Genomic DNA, 18,240 nt, shown 5'->3' with positions numbered 1-18,240 from the left:
TTAAGAGGCCTTTTCCACCCAAAGCAGCTCCATGATTCCATGGCACTGCTTGGACCCTGCCTCATCCTGCTGACCCCCTCCTCTTGCAGCCTGGCTTCAGGGCCCTGAGAGGACTCTCTGCTCCCCTGCCCTCCTCGGAGCAAGCCACGACAGCAGCCCTGCCTCCCGCATGCGCCCGCTCCGAGGGATGCTGCAAGCAACCAGGAATCAAACCTCCCAGCACAGATGCTGCTGCAAGAACACAGCAAGGGGGAGGAGGAGGGACCCTCCAAATCCTCCCCCACCATTTAGTTCACCCCAGGGGATGCAGGAAAACAAAGCCCACCCTGCTTGCCCCCGGCCCCACACCTGCCAACCTCCCGCCCTCCAAAACAACTCCTGCCCTAGGGGGGCTGCAGCTGAGCCAACATCCACCCCCTCTCCAGCTCCCCAAGCTCCTGCTGCAGCTGAGGAGAGGAATTAGCCAGCTTGGATGGCATGGAGCAGTTGCTGAGCTGGGAGAAGGCAGGAGCCTTCCTGGAGCGCTGCTTTGAAGTCAGCCAAGCCTTAAGACCCTACCAGAGCTAAACAGCCCAGTGCCCAGCTGGGGGGATGTGGGAGATGTGGGAAAAGCAGGGAGTTAACAGGCACTTAATGGCCTTGGCTCAGAGAGAAGCAGAGCCCACTCCATAAATCAATGCTGGGACTGCAAAGATGATTAGGGGACCAGAAAGGGCTGCAAAGATGCTGAGGGGAGCAGAACAGCTCTGTGGTGAGGAGAGGCTGAGAGCAGTGGGGCTTTTGGGTCTGGGGGAGAGGAGGATCTCATCAATGCTGAGCAAGGGTGGCTGTCAGGAGGATGGGGCCAGGCTTTTGGTGGTGCCCAGGGGCAGGACAAGGGGTAACAGGCACAAACCTGAGCACAGGCAGTTCCATCTTAACATGAGGAGGAACTTCTTCAAGGCTGCAGGAGCCCTGGAGCAGGCTGCCCAGAGAGGTGGTGGAGTCTCCATCCCTGGAGTCGTTCAGAGCCCACCTGGCTGTGCTCCTGTGTGACCTCCCTAGGTGACTCTGTGGGGTAGTTTCAGGCTATGCCTAGAAACCTTTCCCCTGAGATTGGGCTCAGTGATGTCCAGTCCCTGGAAGAGGCTGCTCAGGGAGGTGGTGGAGTCTCCATCCCTGGAGTCTCCATCCCTGCAGTCTCCATCCCTGCAGTCTCCATCCCTGCAGTCTCCATCCCTGGAGTCATTCAAAGCCCACCTGGCTGTGCTCCTGTATGACCTCCCTAGGTGACTCTCTGGGGTAGATTTAGGCTATGCCTAGATAATTTTCCACTGAGACTGGCTGGGAGGTTGGACTCAGTGATGTCCAGACACTGGAGCAGGCTGCCCAGGGAGGTGGTGGAGTCTCTATCCCTGCAGTCTCCATCCCTGGAGTCATTCAAAGCCCACCTGGCTGTGCTCCTGTGTGACCTCCCCAGGTGACTCTGTGTGGTAGTTTCAGGCTATGCCTAGAAACCTTTCCCCTGAGACTGGGCTCAGTGATGTCCAGACCCTGGAAGAGGCTGCCCAGGGGGGTGGAGGAGTCCCCAGCCCTGGAAGTGTTGAAGGAACCTGTGGGCAGGGCACCTGGGGCCATGCTTTAGTGGCCATGCTGGGTTGATGGTTGGCCTGGATGATCTCAGAAGGGTTTTTTTTTCCCCCACCTGAAACAACCCTATGGCTCTGGGCAGCCTGCTGTAGGTGTGAGGTGTCCCTGGCTGAGCCTTGAGGTCCCTTCCAAGCCCTGCCAGTTCTGTGACTCTCTTGGGCTTGCCTCCTTTGGCAGCCCACCAAGGGTGGTAGTTTTCCATCCCCTGGGGAGGGGGGAGGACCAGAGATCTTTTTGGGGAGGATGTCATCTGGCTGGGGCTGGGCTGCTAATAGTTTGGAGCCCTAAGCTGAGAGTGAACACCCACGTGGGGGTTTATTTTTGCTCTGGATGTCTCCTCTGCTCCCATTCTCGGTTAATCACTTCTCATCTGCCGCTCCCCCGCCTCCTTCCCCACCCCCACCCCGAGCAGCAGGGAGAGAACAGCCACAAACCTGGCAGGAACTGGCTGCTGGCTGCTGCTGGCTTCTTAGCTGCACGTGAAAATTCGGGGAGGGGGCTGGGGAAGGAAGGGGCCTGAGCAGGCTGCCAGCGGCACCCAGCGAGCTCTCCAAGCCTGGCTCTCACAGAGCCTGAGAACTGGCAGGGTTGGAAGGGAGCTCAAGGCTCAGCCAGTCCCAAACCACTGCCCATGGGCAGGGACACCTCACACCACAGCAGGTTGCTCACAGCCACCTCCAGCCTGGCTGCAAACACCTCCAGGCAGGAGGCTTCCACCACCTCCCTGGGCAGCCTGTGCCAGGCTCTCACCACCCTCCTGGGCAACAACTTCTTCCTCACAGCCAATCTGAACCTCCCCACTTCTAGTTCTGTTTCATTCCCCTCCAGTCCTATCACCCAGTCCAACCCCCCTGCTCCAGCAGGGCACCCACAGCACCCTGCCCAGCAGCACAATGGCCAGGGGGGGTTAGAAGCTCTCCAGGGAAGGAGACGCCACAACCTCCCTGGGCAGCCTGCTCCAGGGCTCCAGCAGCCTCTCAGCAAAGAATTTTCCCCCTCAGGATGAGGCAGAACTTCCAGGCTGCACCCATTGCCCCTCCTCCTGTCAGTGGGCACCAGTGAGAAGAGTCTGACCCCATCCCCTTGCCCCTCACCCTTTAGCTATTGATCTCCTCTCATCCAATCTGAATCTACTCACTTGTAGTTTTGCTCCATCCCCCCCAGTCCTATCCCTCCCTGACACCCTCAAAAGTCCCTCCCCAGCTTTCTTGGAGCCCCCTTCAGACACTGGAAGGCCACAATTAGGTCTCCTGGGAGCCTTCTCCTCTCCAGCCTGCACAGCCCCAACTCCCTCAGTCTGTGCTCACAGCAGAGCAGCTCCAGCCCTCTGCTCCTCCTCGTGGCCCTTCTCTGGGCACCTTCCAGCCCCTCCAGATCCTTCCTGTAGTAGTACCTCCAGAACTGGACACAGTGCTCCAGGTGGGGTCTCAGCAGAGCAGAGTAGAGCAGAGCTCCTCTGATGACATTATCTGAGCACAGCCTCCCCTGCCTGCACCAAGCAGCTGCTGAAGCCCCTGGCTGGTTCCAGCATGGCCTCAAGAAGCAGGCTTCAGAGAATTCATTAAGGTTGGAAAAGACCTTGAAGATCACTGAGTCCAACCATAATCCAACCACCATGACCCCCAAACTGTACCCTGAAGCACCACCTCTACCCCTTCTTGAGCACCTCCAGGGATGGGACTCCACCACCTCCCTTGGGCAGCCTGCTCCAGCCCCTGACCACTCTTGCAGCAAAGAAATTGTTCCCAGTCTCCAACCCAAACCTCCCCTGGTGCAACTCCAGGCCATTTCCTACAGGTCTGGGAGGCCAGGAGGCTTTGGCAAGCCCAGGGGAAAGGTGTGAGGTGCTGGTGAGTCCACTGCTCCCCAGGCTCCAGGGGATCCATAGATGAGTGCCACCAGTGCAGGGGAAATGGAGAGAGCCTTTACTCAGCAACCTCTGTCAGCCCCTAAGGTCACCCCTCCCCGAGCTGCTCAGCCCACATCCCACCCTGGAGAGCTTCCTGCCTGCTTTGTGCCCACCTAACCACCACCACAACCCACTCCAGGCCTTCCCCAGCAAGACCAAGACCTGCTGAAGCAGTGGAGAGTCCCAAGGAGGCACTCCCCAGAGCGCACATCCCTCCCTGCTCGGCCTTGCTCTCAGGGCAGGGAGGATGCAGCCTCAAGCTCCAGGTCCCACAGGCTGAAACAAAGCACCTCCCTCACTGTCCTCCTCTGGGATGCCACACCAAACCCCCCAGAAGGACCAGGGGAGGCAGAACACAGCTCCTGACTCTTTCCTCATGCTACCAGTCCATCCCCTTCTCATGCTCTTTCCCTGCAGCTGCACCACACACCATGGGCACACATCCCATTTGGGGGGGGGGGGGGAGGGTTAGCTCTGTTCTTGTCGAGCAGGAAACCTTTCTGCACCTCCTCTTCGCTCCCCCTTCCCCTTGCCAACATCCAGGAAGACCCTTAGAGGACAAAGAAGAGCTTCAGCAGCTCCAACACTGCTGCTGTGGAGGGGGAAGCTCTCATTCTCCACTCCCCTTCCCTTCCACAGCCTCAGCAGCCCAGCCACTACAGCTCCACGAAGTGCTGGAGCACACAAACCATCCCTTCCCTCTTCCCAGCCCTTCTCCACTTCCACCACAGCCACCCAGGAAACCTTCTGTGGAGCAAAAGGCAACGAGGGGCTGGGGCTGGGGCTGTGCCCTCCCTTCCTCCCTCTCCCTGCCGCTTCTGCACCCCGCCGGGGGGGAGGGGAGGGCACCGGCAAAGCTGCTGGCTCGCCCGGGGCACCGAGTGCCAGGCAGTCAGCTGCAAAGTAGATCACTGGGTCAGGAGGTGAGGTTCCAGCAGCAGCAGCAGCTGTGGGAGGCAGGAGAGGCCGAGGCAGTCGGCCCTGCAGCGCAGGGAGCGGCAGGAGGGCACTCACCGTCGCGCGGCGTCGGCGGCGTCTGCGTGAAGTAGCTGTTGGGCTTGTCTGCAAGGGAACACAACACAGGGGGCTGTCAGCAGGGCCTCATTCCTCCTCCTATCCCATCCACCACCCCCCAGATTTCCAGCCACAGCTCCCCAGACTCATAGATTCATAGAATCAGTAAGGTTGGTAAAGACCTCAGGGATCATCAAGCGCAACCTGGCACCCAGCACCTCCTGACAGCTCAACCATGGCTCCAAGTGCCACATCCAAGCCCCTCTGGAACACCTCCAGGGGTGGGGACTCCACCACCTCCCTGGGCAGCACAGTGCAATGGTCAACAGCTCTCTCTGGGAAGAACTTTCTCCTCACCTCCAGCCTAAACCTCCCCTGGCACAGCTTGAGACTGTGGCCTCTTGTTCTGGTGCTGCTTGCCTGGAAGAAGAGACCAACCCCCACCTGGCTACAGCCTCCCTTCAAGGGAGTTGGAGAGAGCAAGAAGGTCTCCCCTGAGCCTCCTCTTCTGCAGGCTAAGCAACCCCAGCTCCCTCAGCCTCTCCTCCCAGGGCTGTGCTCCAGACCCCTCCCCAGCTCTGTTGCCCTTCTCTGGACACCTTCAAGTCTCTCAATGTCCTTCTCAAACTGAGGAGCCCAGAACTGGACACAGGACTCCAGATATGGCCTAAGCAGTGCTGAGCACAGGGCACAAGGACTTCCCTGCTCCTGCTGGCCACACTGTTCCTGCTGCAGGCCAGGATGCCCTTGGCCTTCTTGCCTACCTGGGCACACTGCTGGCTCATGTTCAGCTGCTGTCAATCAGAACCCCCAGGCCCCTTTCTGCCTGGCTGCTCTCAGCCACTCAGACCCCAGCCTGTAATTCACAGCCTTCCTCCCACCCCAACCCCCCCCAGGCAGTTGGGAGCCAGCATTTGATTGCTGCTGCAGCACACGCACCCTGAGTGACTCCCAGGGAACACCCAGGAGGACCTGCAGCAAGCCTGGGAGCCAGCAGCTCCAGCACCCCCCACTTGTATCCATGGAGCATCTCTGGCTTCACATCAGCCCTCTCCTGCCTGCCAGGGCTGGGGCTTGCCTCAGCCCGTTGGGTGCCACCCTGCCAGCTGCAGGTGCTGCTGTGCATCGCCCCTCACACCGGCACCCGCCTGGCTGCTGGCCTTTGGGTCGAGCAGGACGGCAGCAAGAGCCCTGCAGCCCCCCAAGGCAAGGAGGCAAAGGTGGGAGAAGGGGGTGGCCTGGGGCAGCAGACAATGAAAGCTCCCCCAGGCACGAGCTCAAGTCCCCGAGGGAGGTGGCACAGCCTTGTCACCAGCCAGACCTCTGCCTCTGGGTAACCTCTGGTTACCAAGAGGGGCAAGAAGCGTTCCCCCAGGCAGCTGGCTCCACAGACTCTGCCCTCCCGAGGGGGAAACACCCTACAACCAGCACCAAGCTGTGCTCTGCTCTCTGCTAAGCTGTGTGCCCCAGGGCAGCAAAGCCAAGCTGTGGCAGAGGGCACACCACTCCAGCCACTGCGTTCCCCAGGCCTCTGTGCTCCACAGCAGCAGAGGAACCACCTCAGCCCAAAGCTGGGCTGGAGGGTTTGCCTGCCCCCTAAAGGCTTTCCTCACAGCAGGGATTTGGCACTTCCCAGCACCAGGGAGGTCGAAGGCACGTCTGCACCGTGGAGTCTTCCTCCCCAGGCTGCACCCAGCAGGAGCTGGGAGGGCGAGCACCTGGGCAAGGAGCAGGCAACAAAGCACATCGCCCAGGGCGGGCGGCGAGAGGTGGAGGTGGCCACGCTCCAGCCTGCCATCTGCTCAGCCACACCAGGGATCACATCAAGAGCCTCACCTCAGGGAAAACTCCTCCTTCTTGCCCCCAGCCTTCTGCTGGTTCCCCAGAACAAGAGAGCAGAGCTCCTGGAGCAGCCTAGGAGACACATCTCCCACCCACCGCGTACGGCGGCGGGTCCCCGAGGTTCGGCTCTTTGCTGGCACCCAGGGAGCAGGCAGAAACTCCTGGCCAGGTCAGGGCTTCCAGGAGCTCATCTTTTACCTCCTCAGCTCCTACCCAACCCTTACAAACAGACTGACCAGGCTCCCCCAGGAGCATCACCGCACTCAGACCTCAAGGCAGAGCATTCTGGGGGACACAGAGGGAGCAGCACACCACACACAGTGCCCAGCCAAGCCCACCTGCACAGCTCTGGGCCAGCACCCCCTGAGGGAAGAGCGGGGCAGAGCTGTGGAGCAGGCTGGGTGATGAGTGACCCTCGGCTGGTGGCTTGGCAGCCCTTGGCAGGGCACCTCCTGCTCCACGGCCCCCAGCTGACCTCAGCCCAACCTCTCCCTCCCCCCTGGCTCCTCCGCCCGCCCCGGGGACACCTACAGTTGTTGAGGAAGAGCAGCACGGCGAATCCCAGGGTGGAGGTGGCCAGGAGGATGAGGCAGATGTTGCAGGGGATCATGAAGTACCTGACCACCAAGGAGACCTTGTGCTGGTACAGCCGGTCCCGCTCCAGGGCCCCCGGCGCCATGGGGTACTGACAAGCGGTCATGCTGCGGGCCGGAGCTCGACCCGCTGCCAGCCCATCCAAGAGGAGCAGAGGAGGAACCACCAAGCTCACATGGAGCCCTCTCCCCTCCCTCCCCAGTCGTCTTCAGCAGCCACAAGACCTAAGTTTTCCCAGAGGTTCCCATCCTCCGCTCGTAGGAGGGGGCGAGGTGGGCTGGGGGCACCTTCAGCAGCAAGAGCCGCTCCCCGGGGCTGCCATCTCCAGAGCCTGCTCCAGTACGGTCCTGCGGTGCTCAGCAATCCTTCTGGCGGCCCAGGAGGGAGCAGATCCACACCTGCCCGCGGAAAGGAAACTCCTCCGCCCCAGGCAGGAGTGCCCGGAGCTCAAGTTCTGCAGCCCAGCCCGGCGGGATGGGGACGAGCCGCTGCCGGCGCGGGGGCTGCTGCAGCGCCGCCAGCACAGCCCGGCTCCTGGCAGCAGAGCCGGGGTGGAGACGGTGCAGGGGGTGCTGGCATGGGACCCCCCCCCTCGGGCTGGCACCTCAGCAACGCCTGTGTCCTCTCGGTGCGGCTGGCAGGGGAGGTCTTTGCCACCCAGGCGATGCCTCAGCTCCCGGTTCCGGCTCCACGGCAGCGCTCCTCCAGGAATTCTGAGCTGCCTCTGCTGTCCTCCTGCGTCTCCTCCAGGGCAGGTCCGCGCTCCCCAGCTCCCGATCCTCCTCCTCCGGAGCAGATCCTCGCAGCCAGGCACCCAAGGGTGCTGCTTGGGTGAGGGCAGCTGCTCCTCGTCCCCCGCCGCGGCTCCTCTCACAGCCTCTGCGCGTCCATCGCCGCTGGGCTCCTCTTCTTTCAGGGGCAGAAGGAGCTGGGTGCTCCCCCCCCCCCAGCCCTCAGCCTAGCTCCAGCTCTCCAGCACCTTCCCAATCCTCACCAGAGCAAGACGTGGCCGCAGCCCAGCTTCTCCCCAGCCCTTTCTGTCGGGCAGCCAAGCAGCCTAGCGTGGACACTGTCACCTCCACGGCGGTGGCCAGGACATGCCAGTCCCCCTCCTCACACGGCTGGGACATTCCAGTCCTTCCCGAAGAGATTCCAGCTCCCTGCGGAGCCCAGCATGGAGAGAAGCAGCAGGGATTGCCGGGGACGGGAGCGATGCGAGCGCTGGGTGGGTGGGGGGTGGGCGGGAGGGGTGTGGGTGTGCAGCAGGGGAGCTGGGAGCCCCTAATTCCAGCCCCCGAGGTTCACCCCACACCGCGCAGCATCAGACAACAGAGCTACCGGGAGCGAAGCTCCAGCCCCAGCCCCACGCCCCCAACTTTCCCCGCCCGCTCCTCTGCCCCGCGGGGGTCGGCATCGCCCCCACACCCCCTCCATCCTCTTCCTCCTTCCTTCCCTCCCCCGGTACCGCGGCTCCACACCCGCCCCTCCGGCTCTAGGAGCTCCCCGGGGGGGTTCAAAAGGAGTCCGCCCCTCCCGAGCCAACAAAGGGGAAGGGGAAGGGGCGCGGCGCAGACAAAGAGCAAGTGGCGGCGGCGGGGGTCGCGCAGCCCCGGAAGCCCCCCGGGACGGATGGGTAAGGCAGGGTGGCGGCGGGGGGGAATCGGACCCGATAGCCTCCCCTGCACTGATGGGCACCCCCCGGGGCGGGGGAAGGGGGTCGGAGTCCATCGCCTGGCTGCTTGCCCCCACCCCCAGCCTTGTGCATTCGGCTCCTGGAGGTGGTGAGAGGAGAGACTCGGAGAGCCAGGGAACCGTTTGGGTTGCAAAGGACCTTTAGGAGCATCGAGGCCAGCCGTGATCTCACTCTGCAAAGCCAGGTGCTAAGCCACGGCCCTCAGCACCACACCTCTGGGGCTCTGAGACACCGGCAGGGGTGGGGATGCAGCCATCTCCCTGGGCAGCCTGTGCCAGGCTCTGAGAACCCTTTCAGGGCAGAAGTTTTTTCCCCAGTATCCAACCTAAACCTCCCCTGGGGCAACCTGAGGCTCTCTCTCCTCTTGTCCTAGCACTTGTTCCTTGGGAGAAGGAACAGACCCAGGGGAAGAAGACCAACCCCTACCTGGCTCCAACCTCCTTTCAGGGAGCTGTAGAGAGCAATGAGGTCTCCCCTCAGCCTCCTCTCCCCCAGGCTGCACAACCCCAGCTCCCTCAGCTGCTCCTCACCAGCCCTGTTCCCCCCAGACCCTTCCCCAGCTTTGTTGCCCATCTCTGGGCCCTCTCAATGTCCTTTTTGGAGCAAGGGCTCCAAAACTGAGGCCAGCCCTCAAGGTGTGGCTCCAAGCTGTGCTGATCCCTCCCTTGCCTACACCTGGGTGCTCCTGCCCTCTGGAAGCCTCTGGTCACCACTTTCCTTGGACAGCAAGGACAGGCAAGCTGCCAAGAGAAGAGCTGGGATGAAAGCCAGAGAGAGGTCAGGGCCAAGACTTCCTCAAACATCCATCCCCTGCTTGTGCTGCAGAGAAGTGGCCCTGGGTAACTCCACTGTGGTCAGAGTGGGAAGCTCACTGCAGGGAAGCTGCTCTTAAGTTCCTCCTGTCCCACTCAGCCTGCTCAGCACCAGTGCAGTGCCTGGAAGGGAAGCTCAGCTTCCCCTTGGCCACTGCCAGCAGCCACCACGCAGGTCCTGACCACCACACTGCCCTCCTCTCCCTCCCCCACTGGGCTGGCCAAGTGCTGTGGCTCCATGCAATGCAGCTGCAGTGGGTGACTCCAGCTGTGGGGGCTGCACAGCCCTCTCTGCCCTGGGGAGGGGGAGCCAGCAGCATTCCCACCACCCACTGCTCCACAAGGCAACAACAACTCGAGACAGGAGAAGCCTCTCTGGCAGCACGTACCCCTGCCCGCCCCAGCCCTGCTGCCTCTCCCTCCCTCCCTTGGCACTTCCCCTGGAGCCTGAGGGACACAAACACCCAGGCTGAACCCACCCACTCTGCCCTCCAGCAGAGGAGACTGGGTGGTCCTTCGGCAGGGCATCTCAGGCACCGTGTGGCAGGGTGCCCTGCTGGGACTGGCACAAAGGTGCTCTGCAAGCTGCAGCACAAAGCCGCCCTGCAAAGTGCAGCACAAAGCCGCCCTGCAAAGTGCAGCACAAAGCCACCCTGCTCTTCCCTGCTGGACACCTGGGCTGGCAGCACCCTGGGTGTGCCAGCACTGCAGGGTGCAACTTGCCAAGAGCAGGGCAGGGAAGAAGCCAAAGGGGGCAGGCAGGAGAGAAACCTGAGCCACCTCCCGGCCCTTGCTCCTCTTGCCCTCGCCGAACACCATCCCAGCTTGCTGGGAGGCACAAGCTGCCTCCTGACCACCCTGCCAGCAGCAGAGCCCACATGAGCAGGGGGCCTGGTGGCCTCCTGTCCAAGCAGGAAAGCAGCTTGGTGTGCCCCACAGGAGCCCCTTCTGCTCCCAACACACACAGGGACAGCCCCTGAAAGCCCAAGGGCTCAGCAGGCAGCCCTCTGCCAAGCCACCTCTCCCAAGCAGAGCCCTGCCAGGGACTTGGCTCAGGAGCCCACTCACAAGCAAAGTCCTCTGCCAGGTGGGAAGGGCTCCTCAGGCAGCACCACAGGCCACAGGGATGCCTCCTGGGACGTGGCACAGCACCCATCCCCTCACCAGGGATGAGCCTAAGGCTCAGCACGTCAGGAACATCCTAGCAACTGGAGGGACTCCCAGCCCCACAGCACATGGAGCTCCCAGCTCCTCCAGCCCAGCATTTTCCCCTTCACAGTGCAAGCTCCAGTCCCTGCCACTGCTACCCCACTCCTGGTACCCTTCCCAGCTGCTGCCACCCCCTGGGAGCTTCTGGAGCATCACACAAGCAGCCAGACCACGAGCAGCACCCTGGCCCTCTCCTGTGCTTGATCACCACCTGGGGAGCTTGGCCTGGTCCTACATCCTTCCTGCTCTGCCCTGGGACACAGGTGTCAGGCTCTTGCCCCCTGCCTTCCCCAGGACACTGCCACGCTGGCCCTGGCCCAGGGACACCACTTCCCTCTCCTGCCTTGCTCCCCACCAGGCAGGGCTTCAGCTGCTCCCCTGGCAATCCCACCACAAGCAGGCTGAGGCCAAAGGCTCTGATGAAGGAAAAGAATCCCCCAGGGAAGGGCTGGGGGTAGGGGGGGCGGGGGGGACACATTTCCATCCTCCTGCCTGCGTGTTTACACATGCAAAGCAGCCAGCAGGCAGCCCTCCCTTTCTCCCCGGCTCTGCAAGGACTCTGTCCCCTCCAGCCACTTAGGGGCCACGTTTAGGGACAGCAATGCCTCAGCTCCGAGAGGCTTTTGTCTCCTGGGGGAGGCAGCTTCCAGCCCCAGCCCGGGGCAGGCGGGTTCCTCACCCCCCTCTTGGCCACTTACACCTCTGGGAGTCTTTCAGATGAGCCTCTAGGATGAGAGAGGGGGGGGAAGACACCCCCCTGGCCTGCTCCAGCCACGTGGGGGTCATATTTCTGCCTGTCATCACCTTCCCCTCCCCGGAGCCGGCTGCAGGCAGACATCTCAGCAGAGCTCCCAGCGCTTCGCACCTGCCCACATCCCTTCACACCAGCTCCGGCAGGCAGGCGCAGGCAGTCTCCCACCTACTCCCACTGCCACCTGTGTCCACCCAGCCGCCGCAGACCTTCCCTTTACCCTCCCAGCACTGACACCTGAAAGGCCAGGCAAGAACAAACCCAGCGAGACAAGCTGGAGGAGCAGATGGAGGAAGTGAGCAGCTCAGCAGAGCTGGCCGGGGGGGAGCAGCCCGGCGGCGGCACCCAGGGGAGGGGAAGCAGCCCGGCGGCAGCACCCCGGGGAGGGGGAAGCAGCCCGGCGGCACCCAGGGGAGGGGGAAGCAGCCCGGCGGCACCCAGGGGAGGGGGAAGCAGCCCGGCGGCACCCAGGGGAGGGGGAGCAGCCCGGCGGCACCCAGGGGAGGGGGAAGCAGCCCGGCGGCACCCAGGGGAGGGGGAAGCAGCCCGGCGGCACCCAGGGGAGGGGGAGCAGCCCGGCGGCACCCAGGGGAGGGGGAAGCAGCCCGGCGGCACCCAGGGGAGGGGGAAGCAGCCCGGCGGCACCCAGGGGAGGGGGAGCAGCCCGGCGGCACCCAGGGGAGGGGGAAGCAGCCCGGCGGCACCCAGGGGAGGGGGAAGCAGCCCGGCGGCACCCCGGGGAGGGGAAGCAGCCCGGCGGCACCCAGGGGAGGGGGAAGCAGCCCGGCGGCGGCACCCAGGGGAGGGGGGGAGCAGCCCGGCGGCACCCAGGGGAGGGGGAAGCAGCCCGGCGGCGGCACCCAGGGGAGGGGGAGCAGCCCGGCGGCGGCACCCAGGGGAGGGGGAGCAGCCCGGCGGCAGCACCCCGGGGAGGGGGAAGCAGCCCGGCGGCACCCAGGGGAGGGGGAAGCAGCCCGGCGGCACCCAGGGGAGGGGGAAGCAGCCCGGCGGCACCCCGGGGAGGGGGAAGCAGCCCGGCGGCAGCACCCCGGGGAGGGGGAAGCAGCCCGGCGGCAGCACCCCGGGGAGGGGGAAGCAGCCCGGCGGCGGCACCCAGGGGAGGGGGGAAGCAGCCCGGCGGCGGCACCCAGGGGAGGGGGAAGCAGCCCGGCGGCGGCACCCAGGGGAGGGGGGAAGCAGCCCGGCGGCGGCACCCAGGGGAGGGGGGAAGCAGCCCGGCGGCGGCACCCAGGGGAGGGGGAGCAGCCCGGCGGCGGCACCCAGGGGAGGGGGAGCAGCCCGGCGGCGGCACCCAGGGGAGGGGGGGAAGCAGCCCGGCGGCGGCACCCAGGGGCGGGGGGGAAGCAGCCCGGCGGCACCCCGGGGAGGGGAAGCAGCCCGGCGGTGGCACCCAGGGGCGGGGGGGAAGCAGCCCGGCGGTGGCACCCAGCGGTGGGGGGGAGGGAGCAGCCCCGCAGCTCCACACCACTCCGAAGTGGAAAGCGACTTGGTTGTGCCTGAGCCTAAGGCGCCTAAGGCCCAGGGACAGCTCAGCCCCTGCTATCACTGTCACAGGACCACAGGATGCCAGGCTGGAAGGGACCCCAAGGATCAGCTGCTCCAAGCTTCCTAGGTGGCAGTGGAGCTGCACTGAGCTGGCCCAGCCCCCTGGCAAGCTGAGGCTGAAAGCTGCCCACTGTAGGGCCATCCACTGCTTGCCCTGGGAGGTGATTCCAGTGCCCAGCTGTGCTCATGGGGAAGCATTTCCTTCTGCAGCCCAATGGGAGTCTCCCCAGGAGTGACTTGTCCCCATCCCTCCTTGACTTCTCCCTGGGACTCCCTGTGAAAAGGGAGTCTCCATCCTCCTAGTAGCCACCCTTGGTGCCCTGGTCCCTGGCAGCAAGGTCTCCCCTCAGCCTTCTCCTCTCCAGGCTGAACAGCCCCAGCTCCCATAACCTGGCAGGCCTAGCTCAGTCTGCACTGGGCCAGCCCCAGGCTGAGTCTCATCCCTCAGCCACCCCAAGGCTCCAGAGCAGCCCATCCCCTGCTCATCCCCCGTTCTGCCAGCAGCATTTCTCCCTCCTCCACAGGACTGGAAGCAGCCTGGCTTCAGCTGCAGGTGTCTGGGAGGAGGAGCAACCTCAGCAGGGTGCAAGAGGCAGAGAGTCACCTCCTGTGCCAGGAAAGAAGAGGGAGGAACAGGGGCTTGCCAGCCAGCTCCACATCCTCAGCCACAGCTGCTGCTCCTCTAGCCCAGGCAACAAAACATTTCCCTTTGAGCCCCTCTATGTCCCCCACTCCCTCCCCCTGCCCAGCACTCTAAATGGAAGGGCTCAGTGCATTAAGGGCTCTGGTGGTGGCCAGCAGCCAGCCAAGAGCCTGGTGCCACTAATGGGTTTATTTCTGGGCTTTCACAGCCAGGATGTCACAGCCAGGGCCAGAGTGCAGCAGACAGGCAAGAAGGGGCTGGGCTGGGTGCAGCTGGCTCTGCTCAGCCTGGCAGGACACCACTTTGACCCTCCTGCCTCTGCAGGATGGAGCTGGCAGGGAGGCACCATGCCTCCTGCTGGCAGCTGGGAAGGTGCCAGCACACCAGTGCTGGGAGCAGGGTGCCCCAGGCTTGCTGCCCCAGCCTCAGGCTGGGGGGGGGGGGGGCTCACAAGCACCTCCTACAATCAACCAGGTTGGGAAAGACCTCAGGGATCATCGAGCCCAACCTCTCACCCAACACCTCCTGGCTACTAAACCACGGCTCCCAGTGCCACCTCCAATCCCCTCCTGAGCCCCTCCAGGGATGGGGACTCCACCACCTCCCTGGGCAGCACCTCCTGGCCCCTTGCACCCTTCAGCCACCAGGTTCCTTGGAGGAGGGGGGGAGGCAAAGCAGGAGGCAGCAGCTTTGCTCCCTTCACCTCCCTCTTTCTGCCTTCCAGTTGCTAAACAGCTGCCTGCAGCCCCCCCAAAACAACAACAACAACAACAAAAGACCATTTGCATGCTGCTTGCAAAGCTGACTGACAGCTGTCAATCTTCCTCCCCTCCTCAGCCAGCTAGCAGACCCTGCAGAAGGCCCAGCTCTTGCTGTTGCCAGGCTGATTCCCCCCCCAGCCTGGCTCCCTTCTGGCTAATCCTGTTTGGCAGGGAAGCTAATTGGGATTTATCTGACAGCACCCAATGCCTAGAGAGCCATTTTGTGCCTTCCTCCAGGGAGGCAAAGAGGAGGAGGAGGAGGAGGAGGAGGTGGTGGTGGTGGTGGGAGCCTGCAGAAGGCTTTGCACATTCTCCCTTCCCCATCCCCTCCTGCAGTTTTCCAGGCTAATTACCAAGCATTACAGAGAGAAAGGAGCAGGAGGGGGAGGGAGAGAGAGAGAGAGAGGGGGGTTTAATTATTTCATTTAACACTTGGCAGGACCCAGCTTGACTCCTGCTGAGCAGTGCTGGGAAATAAAGAGCTTTTAAACCTCAGCAATGGGAGAACAGGGGAGTGGGAGCTGGGGGGGGGGGGGTGTGTGTGCTGGGGACTGGCAGAGGGTCTTCAGCCCACAGCACCCAGCCCTGCCAGGCACTGCTGGCCCAAGGGGTGCCTGGCTGCCTCTTCTGAAGAGGGGGCTTCCCCTTGCTTTATCCTGAAGCAGACCCCCTCCTGCCATGCCCCACTGGCCTCCCAGATGCCCCCAGGGATGCCCAAGCATGGAGCTTCAGGAGCAAGCCCTCGGGCAGGCAGGTTGCCCTCCAGCCTGGTGGTCTCCACACCACCCCCTGGGCACCAGCACCACCTTTGCCACCCCCAGGGCAGCTCCTCCAGCAGCACCCCGCAGCCCACACCTCCCTCCACCGAGCCAGCACCCCCTGGCAGCAGGGAATGGGCTGCAGGGTGGTCTCTGCCTCCCCCCCCTTGCAAACAAACCCAACCAGCCTTCAGCACGCAGAGCCTGCTGCCTGGGGCCAAAAGCAGCCCCAGAGCCAAGCAGAAGCAGCCCCTGGGAGGGGGAGGCTGCCCCTCAGCACAGCTCCCAGCTCCTCTGGCCAAGCACACCAAGCTCTCTTTGCCCTGTGCCCCTCTGCCTCTGCAAGGCCCAAGCAGGCTCTGGCCAGCCTGCTCTGGTGTGGGGTGTCCCTGCCCATGGATGGATGCTCCTTGTGGTCCCTTCCCACCCTGACTAGGATGCTATGAAAGCATCCCCCTGGGGCACTGCTGCCAGCCCAGCTGCTGGGCTCCTGCGCTCCTGGACCTGACTCCTCACCCCCTGCAAGCCCAGGTCAGGCTCTGAAGGAGGCAGCTGGCCTTGAAGCCGCAGCCTGAGAGGACTGGCAGCACCCTAGGGGGCTGCACAGCTCCAGCAGCCACTGCCTCCCCCCTCTCTGGCCCCCCAGCAGCATCAGGATCCAGGACTCGTGTGCAGGAGCAGTGCTGAGAGGCAGGGTGCAGAGAGGAGAGCCAGGGGGATGCTGGGGGGCAAAAGCCTCCCTGGATCTGTCCCTCCAACCCTGTGCCAACCCCGGGAGGGTGCCCAGGCAGGGGGCATGCAGCACAACAGCCCCCGGCTCGCTGCCACAGAGGCTGGAGGTGCCCTGCAGGCTGCAGCCCTGGCTGCTCTGGCAGGCTCACACTGCCACCTGCGGGGCTGATGCTGGAGCAACAGGAGGATGAGGAGGGAGGGAAGGAAGCCTCTCCGCTGCTAAGGGGCAAACAGACCTTTCTCAGGCCTCAGGGGATGGAATCTGCCCTGAGCTTAGCTGCTGTTAGCCCCAAGGCAGCTTCAACTCACAGAGTCCCAGCGTGGAGGGGCTGGGAGGGACCTCTGGAGAGCAGAGAATTGTCAGGGCTGGAAGGGAGCTCAAGGCTCAGCCAGCTCCAAGCCCCTGCCATGGGCAGGGACACCTCACACCACAGCAGGTTGCTCACAGCCACCTCCAGGCAGGAGGCTTCCACCACCTCCCTGGGCAGCCTGTGCCAGGCTCTCACCACCCTCCTGGGCAACAACTTCTTCCAGTCCAACCCCACTGCCAGAGCAGGGCACCCACAGCAGCTTGCCCAGGAGCACAAAGGTCAGGGGGGGTTGGAAGCTCTCCAGGGGAGACTCCCTGGGCAGCCTGCTCCAGGGCTCTGCACCCTCACCCCAAAGAAGTTGTTCTCCTTATGTTCAAGTGGAACCTCCTGGGTGCCAGTTGGTGCCCATTCCCCCTTGGCCTGGCACCACTGAGCAGAGCCTGGCCCCAGCCTCTTGCCCTCCACAGCTCCTCCAGCTCTTGCTGAGCACTGCTCAGCTCCCCTCTGGGGCTGCTCTTCTGCAGGCTCTCAGCCTTTGCTGCTCCCAGAGCTGCTCCAGGCCCCTCAGCAGCTTTGCAGCCTCCCCTGGACTCTCTCCAGCAGTTCCCTGTCTTGAACTGGGGAGCCCAGGGCTGCACCCAGTCCTCAGCCCCACTGGGGCTGAGTTGTCCCTTCCAGCAGAGGCAGAGCCTTGCCTGAGCAAGCAAATGGTCCAAGCCTCCAGCCCCCCTCTGTGCAGGGAGCTGGCTGAGCTGCTCAGCTGTCCCTCCTGCCAACTCCTCTTCCAAACATAGCCCCAGTTGCTCTGCAAGCTGATGCAAAGCTGCTCAGCTGCAAGGGGGGTGTGAGGATCAGCTGGTGTTGCTGAGCTCCTCGAGGATGTGATAAGATGGGGTGGGTGGAAATGGGGGAAAAACAGCAGAAAACAAAGGCTGGAGCCCAAATCCCAGCACAGTTCCTGCAGCAAGGCAGCCAGCAGGCTAAAACCAGCAGAGATCCCCTGGGCCCTGGGGCTGCCTGCCCACCCACCCACCAAGCAGCTGGCACCAGGGGATGGATGACCTCCTGCAGCCTCAGGCTGGCTCTGCCCACAGGAGCAGCTGGAGCCTGGGTGATGGCAGGAGCCTCACACTGCAAGCAGAGACCCTGACAGCACAGCACTGGCCCTCAACCCACAGCAGCAGAGCCCAGCTGGGGGAGAGCAGAGCACACAGCCCACCAGGAGGCAGAGAGAGAGCCAGAGGCAGCAGGGGGCCAAGAAGTTTGGTGGCCATGGTGGGGTTGGACGGACAGAAGGGATCCTGGGTAGAATAGAATAGCATAGAATAGCATAGAGCAGGTTGGAAGAGACCTCAGAGATCATAGAATCATAGAATTAATAAGGTTGGAAGAGACCTCAGAGATCATCAAGTCCAACCTGGCACCACAGACCTCATGACAGCTAAACCATGGCTCCAAGTGCCACATCCAAGCCCCTCCTGAACACCTCCAGGGATGGGGACTCCACCACCTCCCTGGGCAGCACATCCCAAGGGCCAATCTCTCTTCCTATGAAGAACTTTCTCCTCACCTCCTGCCTAAACCTCCCCTGGCACAGCTTGAGACTGTGTCCTCTTGTTCTGGAGCTGCTTGCCTGGCAGAAGAGCCCAACCCACACCTGGCTCCAACCTCCCTTCAGGGAGCTGCAGAGAGCAAGAAGGTCTCCCCTGAGCCTCCTCTTCTGCAGGCTAAGCAACCCCAGCTCCCTCAGCCTCTCCTCCCAGGGCTGTGCTCCAGACCCCTCCCCAGCTTTGTTGCCCTTCTCTGGACACCTTCAAGTCTCTCAATGTCCTTCTTAAACTGAGGAGCCCAGAGCTGGACACAGGACTCCAGGTGTGGCTTCAGCAGTGCTAAGCACAGGGCACAATGACCTCCCTGCTCCTGCTTGAGGCTGTCTCTCCTTCTCCTATCACCTGATGCTAGGGAGAGGACCCCAGCACCCCTCTGGCTCCAACCTGAGCTGCACAGGAGGGTGCA

General features: G+C 63.4%; 1 protein-coding gene across 1 annotated transcript in view; it reads right to left on the bottom strand.

Annotated features, from left to right (window-relative positions):
• Window positions 1-18,240, bottom strand: part of AGRN (agrin) — a 151,892-nt gene that overhangs the window by 75,372 nt on the left and 58,280 nt on the right. Inside the window, exon 4 of the mRNA XM_054175724.1 lies at window positions 4,553-4,600. Coding sequence (XP_054031699.1) covers window positions 4,553-4,600 — 48 coding nt within the window. The remainder of the gene's footprint in view (window positions 1-4,552; window positions 4,601-18,240) is intronic.

This window comes from Dryobates pubescens, chromosome 33, assembly GCF_014839835.1.
Source record: "Dryobates pubescens isolate bDryPub1 chromosome 33, bDryPub1.pri, whole genome shotgun sequence".
Lineage (NCBI taxonomy): Eukaryota > Metazoa > Chordata > Aves > Piciformes > Picidae > Dryobates > Dryobates pubescens.
This window is presented reverse-complemented; position numbering and strand designations above follow the sequence as displayed.